General features: G+C 38.8%; 1 protein-coding gene across 1 annotated transcript in view; it reads left to right on the plus strand.

Annotated features, from left to right (window-relative positions):
- Positions 1 to 8,679, plus strand: part of pcp4b (Purkinje cell protein 4b) — a 38,610-nt gene extending 29,931 nt beyond the window's left edge. The window contains exon 3 of the mRNA XM_084716379.1: positions 7,955 to 8,679. Within this exon, the coding sequence (XP_084572505.1) occupies positions 7,955 to 8,085 (131 nt within the window). The 3' untranslated portion in view covers positions 8,086 to 8,679. The remainder of the gene's footprint in view (positions 1 to 7,954) is intronic.
- The last annotated feature ends 6,772 nt before the right edge of the window (positions 8,680 to 15,451 follow it).

The raw sequence follows: 15,451 nt of genomic DNA on the forward strand, positions 1-15,451 counted from the left end.
ATGTTGTTTTTCTTTAAGACACAAAATGCAAAGTGTACTGGAGATCTTAAGTCAGGCAGCATTCGGTGCTGATGTTGATAGATTATTCTTTATTTAAATCCTTTTCTTTAATATATATGTAGCAATACCACAGTAGGGTTAGATTGAAGGATGATGTCTTTGTCCACTGTGATGTGATTATTTACTGTCGCATTCATTTTTAGTAGTCATAGTTTGAGCTCTGTTAAGCCACCATCAGTGAAACTCAACACCTCCTGCACGTTCCTCACACTAAAAGGTTTCCAGCAGGTCAAATCCCTGCCATTGTGTGGAGGCTTTTAATTTAAAAAATTAAGTAACTGTTGAGTTTTATTTACAGTTACTTAACAGCACTCAAAGAAGAGTAGCGTCAAAGCAGCTGTGAATGTGAATGAATAAATGTGTGAGTTAAAAATTTTATTTGTGATAAAAATAGAAACCCGTAGCAGCAGATTGGTGAGTATGGAACGACTTTGTTGATGTTTTAATGGAGTTGGAAATGTAGAAATATGGAAAGATTGGAAATTGTAAGCACTTTCCATAATCAATCATTGGTAAGATTAACAATCAATCAGAAAAATGTTGCTTATACCAAAGAATACCAAATGAGTTTTTATTTACCTCAATCAAAGCTTTATTCCCACAGCAACATGCTGCACAGCATGCATATCATATGAACCATATAAAGACGTAGGGGTCTATATATTAACTATATTAACAGATTACATGCTGAGCATTTGATAGTAGATTGATTAAATTTTATGTGATTGATCAAATTTTTGACAAAAAACTGTTGATTAATCATGTCCAATTATCGCCCGTGTACATTATGTTGAATTTACCATGTGAGCTTTACAGGTAATTCTTCTCAATGTTTCTTACCTGCCCTTTATGAGCAGCTGGCCTTTGTTTTGAGAGGCCATTATTTGAATATTGTCTTTTATTACAAAATGTATGGTATATACTGTTGAGTAGTTTTAACAATGCACAATGCAGCTACGGATGTTTTTGAATGTAAAATTGCCATCTACAAACTAATGAATGTAGTTACGTACAATATTTTTCTCTAAAATGTGGTTGAATAAAAGTGGAAATTAGCCCAAAATGAAAATAGAAGAAACATCAACTGTACTTCCATGCTTTATGTGAGTTCATGTGCTTTCAAACACCCTCACAGGCCTTTGTCCCTTAAAAAGTCTTTTAGTTGTCTTCTGTGACATTGGTGGACATGGTTGGAGTCCAGATGTCATGTATCTGAGCCATATGCTCCATATGTTCACTGACCCTATGAGTCCAAGAGCAACACAGACTGTCCCTGTCAGTACAACAGCTGTGGCAGCGCAGGCTTACTACAGCTTTACATCATACTGTACAAACAGACCCCACTGACAGGAACATTAAAGGGTAACACGTGGTAATCCTTTGGTACTATAATGCTATCATATGTGAAATAATCATCTGCTTATTCATGCAGGACCTCACAGATGGAAACTGCTCCATTTCTTTATGTAAGTGTTGAGCTTGAGGAGCATTGTTAAAGAACTATGTGGAAACTGCTACGCCAACAGCACCTCCCCCCTCGTTTCAAACAGGCACAGGCGTAATTTCAAATTGGCTCACCTTAGAGATCAAAGTCATCCTTTTATAATTAGCTTGCGACAAGCTCTCAAAGTGAAGACGACCCATTTTCTATACACTTTTTAATTAGCTTTACTGTACTCAATTATAGACATAATGAATTTGTCTTATTCTGTCAAATATTGTTAGTAAATTCACAACATTTTACTGTTTCAGAAGCATTCAGTGCTAGGAAGAGCTGCTGAAACCACAGATTTCTTTGAACGTCCCACGTTTTTTCTTTTTTTGTTTTTTATTCCTCAAATGTGCGACCGCGTCCAAGTAGGTTACACAGACGCTTCCTCCCCAAGGCAAAATAGGGGTTGACACACTGAAAATTCAAGCATACAGTAGCAATCAATAGAGAACCAGTCCTTCATGTGTATTTGTGTATTGATCTTTGTGGTCTCTCTCACGCTTTGCTGCCCCTCTCGTGTTTCAAGGCCTCAGGGGTCACTGATATTTACTTGACTTTCACACACTGTCTTTCAATTGTAGGCACACAAACACCAGCAGGCACAATATGCATATACACACATTCCTCCACACATCAGCTTACACACAGTCGAACTCTCTTACAGTATATCTTTTGAAAACATGCAAGATGCCTCCAGTCCAAATCCTTCAGCTTTGAAAGGTGGATGTCTTATTCTTAGATGTTATGGCCACTGGAGTAGCAGCACGTACTTGCTGAAATATCTGTAATATAGCAGGGCTCAACAATAAGGATTACCTGATTGCCCAGGGCACGTAAAATGCCATGTAGGGCTAGTAAATCTAGCAACTAATAGGAAAGAATTAAACACATTGTTTTTTTCCCAGAGCTGATGATAGAAGTAGCTAAGAAATGAGTTATCTCTCTGCCTTCCCATTTCTGTTGAGATTTGCACATCTGCAGTGCCAATTGGGCATTCATAAGAAAATGGTGACAGGTAAATACAAAGATTATTAGCTGAAGCACAAGCGAGCAGTTCAATTATCCTGGAGGCAGGAGCTTAGTTGGGTGGCATCAGAGGATGTGGGCAAAACTCAAACTTTGTATTGCACAGTTTGCTGCAAGTTTGAAAGCAAGGTGGATTTTTTCATTTTTCAAAGGCTCGTCGAGTTTTCCGAAAGATGTCGCTGGAGTGCAAAACAAGAGCCGTCAGCATCTTGGTTGACGAAGAGGGCTGCTGGCAGCCCCTCCTCCAGGGCTTTGCTGGTGCTTGTGCGAAACATGAACATTTAGGCAAGTCAGATACTTGCAAAACACTAATAAATAAAAAAAAAAAAAAACAAGGTTGAACCCTGCGCAGCTGAAGTTGCTTTATGAGAGGTATATCATGAACATCACAAAGTAGATGGGAATTAAAATAAAATAAGATAATCCTGTAAGTTACCTCCTTTGTATTTACCTCAGTAAAGATTAAATGGCCCTTTTTCCTGCACACATCTAAGGTATTAAACTCAGAGGTCAGTCCATGATGTATAAGATGCTTGTTTTGTCCCTTTTTTTTGAGCAGAGATTCATTTGCAGAGAGTCGACCACTGCAGGCACTGCTCTTCCCGTGTAACGCAGGTCATGTCTTTCAAAGTGGGATCCACTTAGTGTAATTGTTTACTTGAAATTTCAGTCACATTCACCGCTTAAAAATACTGATGGTTTTGAATTATGTCTGTAGTGTTTGTATTTTCATATAGTCAGTGTGGAAACATTAAGCATCTTAACACAGATGAAAAGCATAATGTTTGCTGACCTATGAGTCCAAACAACAGATTGCAATTTCATTCGGAGAGCTGCATTTGCAAGTGTAAAAAAAAAAGAAAAGAAATCAGGCAATCTAAAGTTCTCAAAACCTCCCCGGGGTGAAATAATTAAAAACAAAACTTTCTTGTAAATGAAACACAATGTAAATGTAATAAATGCAATATAAAGCATCTCCATTTTATTATAGCGTGAAAAGTAATTCAGGCTGCAACTAATAACTATTTTCATTGTCACATTGAAACTAATAATGTTGCTGTAAATGGTAATTCTTTAGTTAATTAAATATTGAACATAGCATCAGCAGGGACCAAAGTGATGTTTTAAATTTCTCCTTGTGGGATAAACGGTCAAAAATGCAAACACAGGAAGCCAATTTATCATGATATCAAAGTAAGTAAAGCAACAAATCATCACTTTTGATCAGCTGTGATATTGTGCTTTTTACATTGATAATTAATATAGTTATCGTCAAAGTTCATATTAATTGCCTCACTTAAAAATCTGCCGATTCTTTCAGTGTTGGAGGCAGTTTTATATTTCACCATTTTAGAGCCTTTCCTTTTCTGCAGGTATCCAATAACAAGCTGTCAGACTCTAACATGAGCTGTCAGTTGTTTCACTGTCACCCCTGACATTCAAGGTCTTATTTCCAACAAATATAATTACATTGCAGCCTACTAAACTAATTGCTTTCTAATGATTGCTTTCTTTTTATATTTCTGAAGGAGGCAGAAACACGGTGCTGACTTTGGGTCTCTAAGAGGAGTGTGAAGCTACAGAGATTTTTGTTACAAATACATTACACACACACTCACACAGTTGTCTACACACTGTGTAAAACACTTTAATACACTTACTTTCCATGATCTGTCTCTCTTGTCTCAAGGTCTAAAAGTCCTTCTTTAAAGCGTCTCGTCCTCTGCTTCCACAAATCCCTCTCATGGCTCAACTGGTTTTAAGCAGTAAAATCAATAAGACGTTCCAGCTTTCACTGGGCTTCACTGCAGCTTTTAAAGACATTTTCAAAGACAGCCAAGCAAGGATGGCCTTATCATGTCACTTATGAATCTACTCCATCTAAACTATAGATAAAGTTGGCAACATGCAGTAAAGTCATGTCTTAAGAAAATAAATCTATTGAGCCTCAGACCTCGCACCATGTAGGCTTCAATACCAGCAAATAAATAAATACATTTTTTATCCCCCTCACTAAAAGCACGGTCAAGATGATCCAGAATGTCACTCTGACAGCAGATATTACATTCCCATTAGGTGCAGACAGAGACACTGAAAGTGGTGCCAGAGGTAATAGGTTTGATAATCCGTTGTGTGTGTCGAGGAGGAGATGAATCCTTAAACTGAGCAGAGTAATCCATCATTGTCACATTCATCCACCGACTCCTGTCTTATAAAAATTGATGAAAACCTGCCCTCAAGACTCAAAGCCTTTGTCAAGATGATGATGTGGTTCTTTTAGATAAATGCATGTGAATTCCCTAAAATATCAAACTGGACTTGGCTGGTTACAAAAGTACAGCCATAATTTAGAACTGAAATGGATGGCTTTGTACTGATACACAGAGAGTAAATGCTCGTACGAACCTTTAAATGCCAACTGCTCAGTAAGGTCTGGACTTCGTGGTTGGTCAGTCTCTTGTATGCTTTCTTTTGTAACTCCATGTTGATGTATCAAAAAAAAAAACAAAAAAAAAAACAATTAAAAACCAAACTGGTTTTTTAGCTGCGGACTTTTAAATCTGAACAGACCTAATGGGAACAGGCCAGGGGCCCCATGGTTTCAGGGTGGCCGTCTGTTTGAAGTGACTCTTACATTGTGAAAGTCAATCATAAAACTACAAGAAGACACAAAAGTTCAGCAAAGAGACAATGACTAAAATTACTCTCTTTTAATCTGGGTATAAAAGGGGAGGTGGGGGGGTCATTCACAAATCCGTGCGCAGGGGCCCGCTGTCTCATAATCTGTCCATGCACCCCTCATCCAACGGTTAATAACTTATTTTGACTTATTTTGAAAATAAAGCAGGTAAAGTTGTTTTTCATTCGTGCCAATGCCAGCCATATGCACAAAGCACACAGCAGCGTTGTGTGCAGGCATTGTGCAGCACTGAAGTCACACCTGCATTAGGAAAAAGGTCACTCAAAGGTTTCCAACATTGCTTTGTCAATCTGATGAGCACTTTGATTGAAGCATACTGAACCTTAAGCTGTGTCGCCATTTGCTTTAAATGGTCAATTTCTTGACACAAGCACCTCTGACTAAAACGATGGATGTCATCACAATTACAGTATTCTGTCCTGCACTTGAAGGCAGCACCAGGTCAGATCCTGCTGGTGCCTTCACTCTGACAATCTAGATATCTTTAAAAACACATGTCACCAGCTTGTAGTACAAAGATTATGAACATGTCTGGTGTTGACACGGCGGAGGGCACAGCTCAATAACTAATGCTGCCGGGATGAAAACAGCAGGCATTAGAGCGTTGGAAAATTCAATATCAATTAATGCAGGATTCAGAGCTCGGCTTGACACAGCAGTTAGTGTTTCCTCCTTGAACGGCAAGACAGAGGTACTCAAGCTCAGCCCCGAGGGAACCCGAGGATTAGCTGCACAGTCAATACATGAGTCGCCTCTGTGCTTTTCTGCCTTCAGTACTCTTCTCCCCTCTTCTCTTCCCCACCCCCCTTTCTTTCTCTCGCTTGCTGTCTGTCATGTTGTTTCTCAGCAGTTACCTCTACTGATTAAACTCAAGCAGATCAATCCACGCTTGGAATAAGTGGAATAACCCCCGTGCCGAGCTTTGAAGAGAAACAATTTGTTATCCTGAAAAATAAAAAGGTTAAAACAGCTAACAAGCTAACAATAATTAAGTTTAATTCTTATCACTGTAGACTGATAAATGGGTAAGCAGGGACTGCTAATGTAAGGACAGTGTATAAACAAACAATTTTCACTGAACCGGAGAGCCACGCGTCTCCTGATTGTTATTCCTGGTGACATAAGCTGTCACAGACAGACGTAAGAGCCACAGTGAAACTTGCTTGGGTAAATGTTAGCTTGTCGTAACGTCTCAAAGTCCTGAATATCCCTGCTTTCATTATAGCCTACGGCTCTGTTGCTCTCCTTTTAGCAGCACGGTCCTGTGCCACAGAGAAGAACTAACAGCACGAAACACATTTTAAATCAATAAAACACTAATATCAGTACAACACAACTGGTTGGTCTGTTTTTCTGGGCCCATTTGCCAGGAATTGCTGTTCTTTTTTCATTTATAAGAGATTTAGTGTTTCTTACGGCATTAGAAATTTATTTTGTTTGTATTCACCTACATCATAGAAATAATGCAGTAATAATGATAATAATGATAAAGCGCACATCCTTCATTCTGTAAAAAACATGTTTCACATATTTATATGTTGCATGCATTAATTCAAAATGTATGTTTTTCATATTTAAAATACAAAGTATTTCTGCAGGTGTACACTGTGCATTATACATTTCCTGTTTAAAGCCAGGCCAAGTCACAATATAACCACAGGAATGTCCAGGTACAGGTGAAACAGTCAGTTTATGAGTAAATTCCCTTAGGTTCAGCATCCTTCTCTTCTTTAGTCCTTCATTGAGCAGGAGATAAAATACTCTAATTCTTCCTAATGCTCGCTGAAACCAGCTTGTATCAGTTTTTACTGGGATTACAGTCGTGTCCTCTTGACCAGTGTCGGCTGAGCTCCAAAGAGGATTAAGAACTGGAGATCAATTCATGCTTTGGCCTTTGACCTGTCAAACAAATGTTCAGGCTCCCCCATAGGACCTCTGGCCCACAGTTATATTGAGGGACGGGGACAAGGCATTTTACTGACTAACACCACATTATATTACTGTTTTCCAAACTCATGATCACACAGTGTCGATGTTAAGACAGATTTGTTTTCAGAGAGTAACAACAAATGAGTGCAGTGTATATTTACAAATTCTCCACTGTCTTTTCCTTGTTTTAAAAGTGCCTTTTCTTTATTTATTTACATTACATACTATATCATATATCATAATACAGATATATAACAGCTAAAACGTGAGATGAGACTGCTATTTTGTTCTAACAAAACTCTGTTTAGCTGCTTAACTTACAAACTTGTTTGTAATTTCACATATGCTTTCACTTTTAACATGACAAGACAAACGGTTTTTAGGATGAGGACTAACAGTATTTGGAAAATGTAAAACTGTCACGGAGTGGAGAACTAATTCCCAGTGATGTGTAAAATTTCTGATGTGCTTCTTGGCCTTATGAATAACAGTAGTTGGCTAGTTAGCTGGACATGAACAATTGCAGCTTACATTTGAGCAGAAAATCACATTGTTAAATCCGTTCTTTTTGCTCTTGTGTTTGCGATTTTGGAAAGGCCAACAAAACAACATCGTCCAAACTCTTTGCGCCTTGCCCAGTCACAATTAATAAGCTATGAATGGACAATGCTGTCCAAGGCCATGTGAGTCAGACCAGTCTTTGTATATGGCTGTGTGTCACACCGATCATTTCCTTTTCCTTCCAGATGCGTCCAAGACAGACGTCCCGGAGGACTTTGACATTGATATGGAAGACCCTGAGACCGAGAAGGCGGCGGTCGCCATCCAGTCCCAGTTCAGGAAGTTCCAGAAGAAGAAGCGCGATGAGAAGTCCTAGTGAGCGCCACGCTGCTCTGCCACTGTGTATAGAGACGGCAGGTGGAGGCGATGGCACAGTGACGATGGTGTGACATTTGCATGTAAACAAATTCATACCTGTTGGAACTGCAGGGGTTGTGATGGGGTTGGGGGGGAGAGAATGCAACAGCCTGTTATCACATGACATGTCTGTGAATTTTCATTATCCTATTATTATAATTACTATTATTTATTATTTGACTGCTGTATCAATAAATCAGTAACAGAAGGAGTTAAAAAGATCTGGTTTTTGTCCTCTTCCATATATCATGAAGTCTAGCTGGTGTTTGTGTTAGAATATGTTTTTGTACTTATCCTTGCCTCATAGTTATACCTGCAACATCCCTCTCTGTACCGCTAAGGACTACGTTTCCCATGAAACACCTGTATTTGTTTTAGCAGATGGAGCAGACAGATGGAGATGATGTTAGAGTGAGGATTGTTTTAAGGAAACTTAGCCTGGAGCTTTCCATTCTGAAGAAAATATTTCACCCAGAGGCATTTTTTCTTACCTGCATGGTTCTGTCAAGCTGTGTATCGATGTACATTGAATAAATAAAGACTCTGTGTGGAACTTGTGTACACTGCATGTTAGATTTGACCAAACACCTCGAGCTACATATCAAAAGTGGCCGCTGAATTGCTGCAGTATGTCTAATATGTTGCATTAAAATACACTCTGCAGGGACAGAAGAGGGACTTACATTCTGATGACAAACTATAAATAGAAACCTCCTCAGAATGAGCTCAGCTGATTCTATTCCCTTCTCAGCTTGATGACCTTCTCCATGTATAGCCAGGCTAACTGACTGACTGATTCCCACTGAGCTGTTCCCAGCTTTAGGCACTTTGAAACACACAATCAAAAACATACACCTACATTAATAATGTTTATTTTGGTTCAGGGTTACAGGTGATATTTCAACATGGAGTACAGAATGATTTGAAAATGGTGTTTCTGTCTATTTTGAGATCCTGACAGAATTTGGAGTAAAAAAACAAATAAATTCTAGGGAACATTGGCATCTGATTCCTGTCTTAGTTGCCCAGCTGCTGCTCCATACTTTGACTCTCCTTCTGCTCTCTGTAAATAAGCAGGGAGCCAAGATGACTGTGCAGCAGCTGTCACAAACAAGATTTACTCCTTTTAAAGTTGATCACAGAACAGCACAAAGCTTCCATCAACATACAGCATATTGCTCAAGCACATTATGTGGTCTCCCTCATTAGGAAACATGTGAAAGCATAAAAACACTGGCTGAAACACTGTCTGTGCTACAGCCTATATATGAAGTCCTGTATTTCAAAGGAACAGCAAAGCACCATATATCTTATGTCACAGGGAAACACATCATTTACTGGTCTCCTAGTGAGAAGTCAGTGCATAATTTATGTATTATCTGGGACAGCAGACTTGATTTGTAGCCATGCCAGCATTATGGCTCTGCAGATGGCTGTCGTTCTGTCTGTCTGTCTGTCTGTCTGTCTGCCTGCCACTTTTGTCCAGATTGAAATGTCTCAGCAACCACTGGATTATGGTGAAACTTTGTGCAGACAATCATGGTTCCTGGAGGATGAATCCTTCCAACTTTAGTAATCTCTTTACTGATCTTTTCCAGCACATAAAACATGTCACTTATTTGGTGACATATCTCAAAATGCATCAGATGGCACAATATTTTGTACAGACATTCATGAATCCCAGGCAATGAATCCAACAGATTTTGGTGTTCTCTGACCTTTCCTGTAGCGCCACACTGAGATTGACATTTATAGTTTTTAGAGAATGTCTTGACTGTTTCTATTGGATGGACTGTCATCCAGTTTTGGTTCAGACATTTATCCTCCCCACATCTGGTCAGAATTTCAATATGTCCAATACTTTGCTTCATGATCAAATACCTGCAAAACCCATCAGCCTCTGCTGTGCTTTCTCTTTAGTGCTGTTTGTATTTAGTGAATGAACCACAAGTTCAGTGCAGCCTCACAGAGCTACTAGCATGGCTGTAGGGTTTTAATAATGCTTCATGTATTGTCTTATGAATAATAAGGAGCTTCACTTGGCATTAACTGTGGTGGGAGCTTTTTAATTTTGATGGTTTAGGGTTTCATACAATATTACTCCTAATAAGAATTCTGCCTCAATGAAAGCGTTTTACACTGTACAAGACACTGAAGGGTGTCGAGCATGTCAGGATTTTAAACGTCAAAGATAAAGAAGAACAAGAGCACGAGGGTGGGTCAGTGAACTGTATCATATCAAGGTCAGAGATGACCTTTGCACCCCAGGGAATTGATCCTCACAGCAGATCAGCTTTGTAAGCCTGAGAGGATTAAACTGTCATGACAAGAGCACCCGATTCCTTGATATACACAGCCAGATGGTCTACGGTGCAAAACAGTCAAAAATGTGTGCCTGTTTCATTTTTATATGGTCTAAATTTCCAAAAAGAACAGAAAAGAGTCTCAGTGGCATTACTGTACAGTACTTATGTCTTTTTCTGCAAATTTACAAAGCAGGTTTGGTGCCATAGTCTTCCTCCCTACAAGGCGACTGTGCAGTGACCTTTAGATTTCTAGTGAAGGTCACTGCCTTGTGGAAATAAAAGTCTCACTGCAGTTCCATGTTTGTTTGCCTGCTTGTTGTGTTTTCCACCCAGATGACTGCTAAAAAGGATCCTGCCAAGTCATTCAGAGGCCCACAGAGAATAACAGTCCTCCCATGGCTCTGATACTCTCTTTCCTGTGTTTGTGTGAGGGTGAGGTAATAGAGTTCACATCATAACATTAACATATGGAGATTTTCTTCTGATCTTGCACGATGACAACAATCCTCTCCTCTCCTCTCCTCTCCTCTCCTCTCCTCTCCTCTCCTCTCCTCTCCTCTGTGCTGCTCCCATGCTGACGTAGAAAGGCAGATTGGGAGGATGACAGTGAACTGTGTCATCACCTCTGGGTGCTCACTTCGTCCCTGGAGTATATGGCTGGCAGGTGTACTTCTCTCACCTCGAAATTGGAGATAGATTACACCACCACAGTCTCCAGACAGAGTTGTACTATTCTGAGGTTAATGTTTGTAGCGGGGTTTTAAAGTCAATGGAGGCACCTTACTTTGTACTTCAGACACAACAGAACAGAGAAAAAAACACCAGAGATGTACTTTATAATATTTCTGGGGCAGATATCAACCATTCTGGAGATAATTATATGTGGATCAGTGGTGGAAGAAGGATTCTGATCTTTTACTTAAGGAAAAATACCAATGCAGTGATTTAAAATGCTTCATTACAAGTAAAAATCATAAATGAAAAATTCCTACTTAAGTTAAAGCAGCAAAGTATAGTGTAAGTATTAAAGGAAAGGTACAGTTTAGGCCCTCCTACTCTATATTACTACATCATAAGATTGTTATTACTGAAGCATTGCTGTGTAAGCAGCATGTTACTGATATAGCTGCTGGAAGTGGAGCTACTTTGAATTACTTTATATACAGTAATTCACAGAGATAACAGATAAATCTAAGGGAAATGAGGAAAATAAATCTGATGATCCATTTTCTATGTCTGATCCAAATTGTTTTCTCTCGTTTATAATTTCAGGACAGATGCAAAAAAAAAAAAAAAAAGAAAGAAAGAAAGAAAAGAAAAGAAAAAGTTCTGATCATCTTTCTTTAAAGCTGCTTGTTGTTTTTCTTTCTTCTTTGAAATGGGTGGATTTTTTTAACAGGTTGAAAAAAAATTGAAGGTGCAGAACTGTTAACTCATGGAGGTGATAATAAGAATGTAGCCAAAAAGACTGGAAACCACTGCTTTAGTCTCAGTGTGTATTTATTTTAAAAGCTTGTTTTATTGTCCAGTGTGTAAAATCTTCACCTTAATACTAACTAGTAACTAAAGCTGTCAAATTAATATAGTGGAGTGGAAGTATGAAATAGCATGAAATGGAAATAATCAAGTAAGTAAATTGTACATATGTGAAGTACTTGAATAAATGTATTTAGTTACTTTCCACCAAACTGTATTAGGGGTAAAATTTCCTGAAGACTGTAGGACTCATAGCATGCCTTTTCTTATGCTCATATAAGGACATCAGTCCTGCAGACAGCAGGATGAGAAATGGTGAGTCGGACATTTCATTGCCCCTCAGAGTCAGTTAAAGCCACATATAATGTGAAAGCAGTACATATTTATATATAGCCCATCAGATTATCTTCCTCTGTTTAGAAGGCAGAAGATGAATTCAGTGTTAATGGTGTATTACTGTTTCCTTTGCTTGTGTCTGGACAGCTACAGAAATCCATTTCACACTACGTGGTATTTGATAAAAATTAATCATCCATGCTCTTATGAAAACTGACATTTTACGATTGGTTCACACACTGCTGCCTACATCCACTCGTGCACGAATTTGAGCATATTTCCTTGAAAATAAAAAACAAATGTGCTCATATTGGTTCTTGTCGTGTGTATTGGTGTATTTGCATGTTTTACTGTGTTGTGGGCATTTTTCTTGGTTGGTTGAGCCGAGAGTATTTTCTGCAACACCGGGACTCTCTGTCCCTGTAGATGTGGAGATGGATGATTCCACTAGGTTTGATTCATTAAATTTACATTAGTCATTAGTAGCCTGTCACACTAACAGCAACATGAATTTGATCTAATCAGCGAGTGAGTGAGCCTGCGAGCCTGGTGTGACGAATTTCACTGTCAAAAATAGCAGCCTACTGTGTGTACAAATGACTGATGCCTCAGCTGGAATCAGACAAAAGACTCTCACTTCATCATACAATAAACGTGAAAGCTTTCAAAAACAGCTCATCAGCGAACAGCTCCTCTCTCTGATGGCCACATGTAGTGTTTTGTCTCTAAAGTTGATTTTTTGATAGTTGCACAATAAAGTTTTTTCCCTCGATAAATCTCCAGCAGTGGGGAGACAAAAACTTGAGTGTTGATGAATAAAAACAAAACGTACTTCTCACAGTGCAGAACAAAGCACAAAACCCGGCCGTCACTCTGAAAGTTGATTAAAACTTTACATTTGCATGCTTGTTGTCAGAAACACAGACGGGTGCCTGAGGAGTTCGTTTTAATGTTTTCATGAGACACATCAACATGCTGTTGTTCTTGTCTTCAAGTCAGTCTCAAATAATAAGTATTGAAGTTTACAGATCTAAAGTCACTCATAAAGCAGCAGAAGCTCTATGTAACATCTATCATTTTACCTACAGCACACAAACACAAGAAATTCTAATTTAAAGGTACACTCTGCAGGATTTTCATCAGAAAACAATGTAGAAACTCAAACAATAATCCCTCTTAGGACTCACCGGAAGTGTGTATCTGCAGAGACACTGCCCTCTGCCTGTATTTTCTTATTTTGCTGTGTTCAGGACATTTCTGGGCACCAACCTTTGGGCAGCGGTGCATAGCCAGCAGCCATAACAGCGCATAGGTCGTGAGGTTGGGACTCACAACCAGGACACAGCGACAAGGTTATATCACTGTGTCCGTCCTTATCCTCTGCTCTCTGTCTGTATTATGCACATACAGAGCTAGGGAAGTTACTTATGAGGTGTAATATATTTCCTTATACTTATTACATGCTATCAAAAGTAATTAATTATGCTAATGGTTATATTGCTGTATTACCTAAACTTACTTATTACTTACTTGTACTTACCATACTTTGTTGGCAGTGTTGGTGTGCTACAAAGTTCAGCCACTTATTCAGAACTGTTAACTCCCAGAAAGCTTTTGTTATTAGTTGTCTAGATGCTGGCTGTGGTGGAAACAAAGAAAAGATAAGATAAAATAAAAAATATGAAAGAATTAAAATACAAAACATGACTTAACAAACTATACACAGGTGTTATACACTATACACACCTTTCAGTAACACAGATATATGGAAATATATGGATAATTGTGCAGTATAATTGCGTATATGTTGTAATACACGTGTGTAGCATTATATTAGGAGACAACAAATATAAAGTGTATTGCCTTGCAAATGACTGACTGCACAGAGAAAGACAGATCGGATTGCAACAGAATACAAGCAATCTATAAGATATTACTGCATATTAGAAATGTGAAGGATTAACTGTATGTATACATAAAATAAAAGTATAGCTATTATTTGCCAAATGATCAACTGTGAGTTACTGTAAATAGAAGGATTACTTGGTTAGAATAATCTAGGGGAAATCTGAACCCAGCAGCAATTGCTGATAGTTTTATATATGTTGTTTTAGCTAACTAGTGAGCAATAATAATCCTGCAAATGGCCCATGGCATTTTCTTCAGTTAGGATATCTTGAGCTTTAAGGCAAAAGTAATGTTCAGAGGCAGCTGATGACCAATGACCCGTGGCTTTAAGCTTAGATACAGGGGTGACAGTTCCTGCAGCCGCTCCAGTACGTAATGAGTGAGCAGTGTAAAGTATGTAAGCCTGCAGGACTGGCAGATGATACAGAGGGGGAGGAAACAAAGGTCAAGTCACTGATTTCTCCTCCACTGGGGCCCAGACTGCCACAAACATGGTTTTTCAAACAATGATCAATAATCAGAATAACTTAAATGTATAATCCTGTTGGAAAAAAATGTATCGACTCATATGACATAATCCCTTTGAATTATCACTTATGACTCACTAGTAATGTGTGGTGGTGATTACATCTGCAAAGACCCCACCCTCTGCCTATATTTCCTTATTTTTCCTCATGGTTTTGCTTTACTCGGGATGTTGCACAAACCCAAACTTTTTAGTATTTGACATCCTGATGCATTTAAGAACAGCTCGGACAATCTGACTGAGTCTACCTTTAATGTTTCTTTTAAGATTAGGTTGAAATAATGTGAAAATAAACATTTATTCTGCAAGATGATCGTGTGATGGGCCAAAGGATCTTTAAGACACTGTCTGGCCAAAAAAAAAAAAGTAACACACTACACTCTAATATTCCATTGGACAGCCTTTAGCTTTGATTATGGCATGTCATGGCATTATTTCTGAGCCTCGACCTAAGCAACTAAAGCTACCCGAGATCATAACACTGCCCCCACAGGCTTGTACGGTAGGCACTAGGCATGATGGATGCACCACTTCATTCATCTCTCTTCTTACCCCGATGCCCCCATCACTCTGGAACAGGGTAAATCTGGACTCATCAGACAACAGGAATTTTTTCCATCGCTCCAGAGTTCAATCTGTATGCCCTTGCCTTGTATCCCTTGAGTTCTGCATTGTCCACGTGGAAATGCTCTTACTTTCACTATTAAGCATAGCCAGGAGTTCTATTGTTGATTTTTTACGATTTGGTCTCTCCGATCACGATCAGTCAAGAT

This window comes from Lutjanus erythropterus, chromosome 4, assembly GCF_056507025.1.
Source record: "Lutjanus erythropterus isolate fLutEry1 chromosome 4, fLutEry1.hap2, whole genome shotgun sequence".
Taxonomy (NCBI): domain Eukaryota; kingdom Metazoa; phylum Chordata; class Actinopteri; order Lutjaniformes; family Lutjanidae; genus Lutjanus; species Lutjanus erythropterus.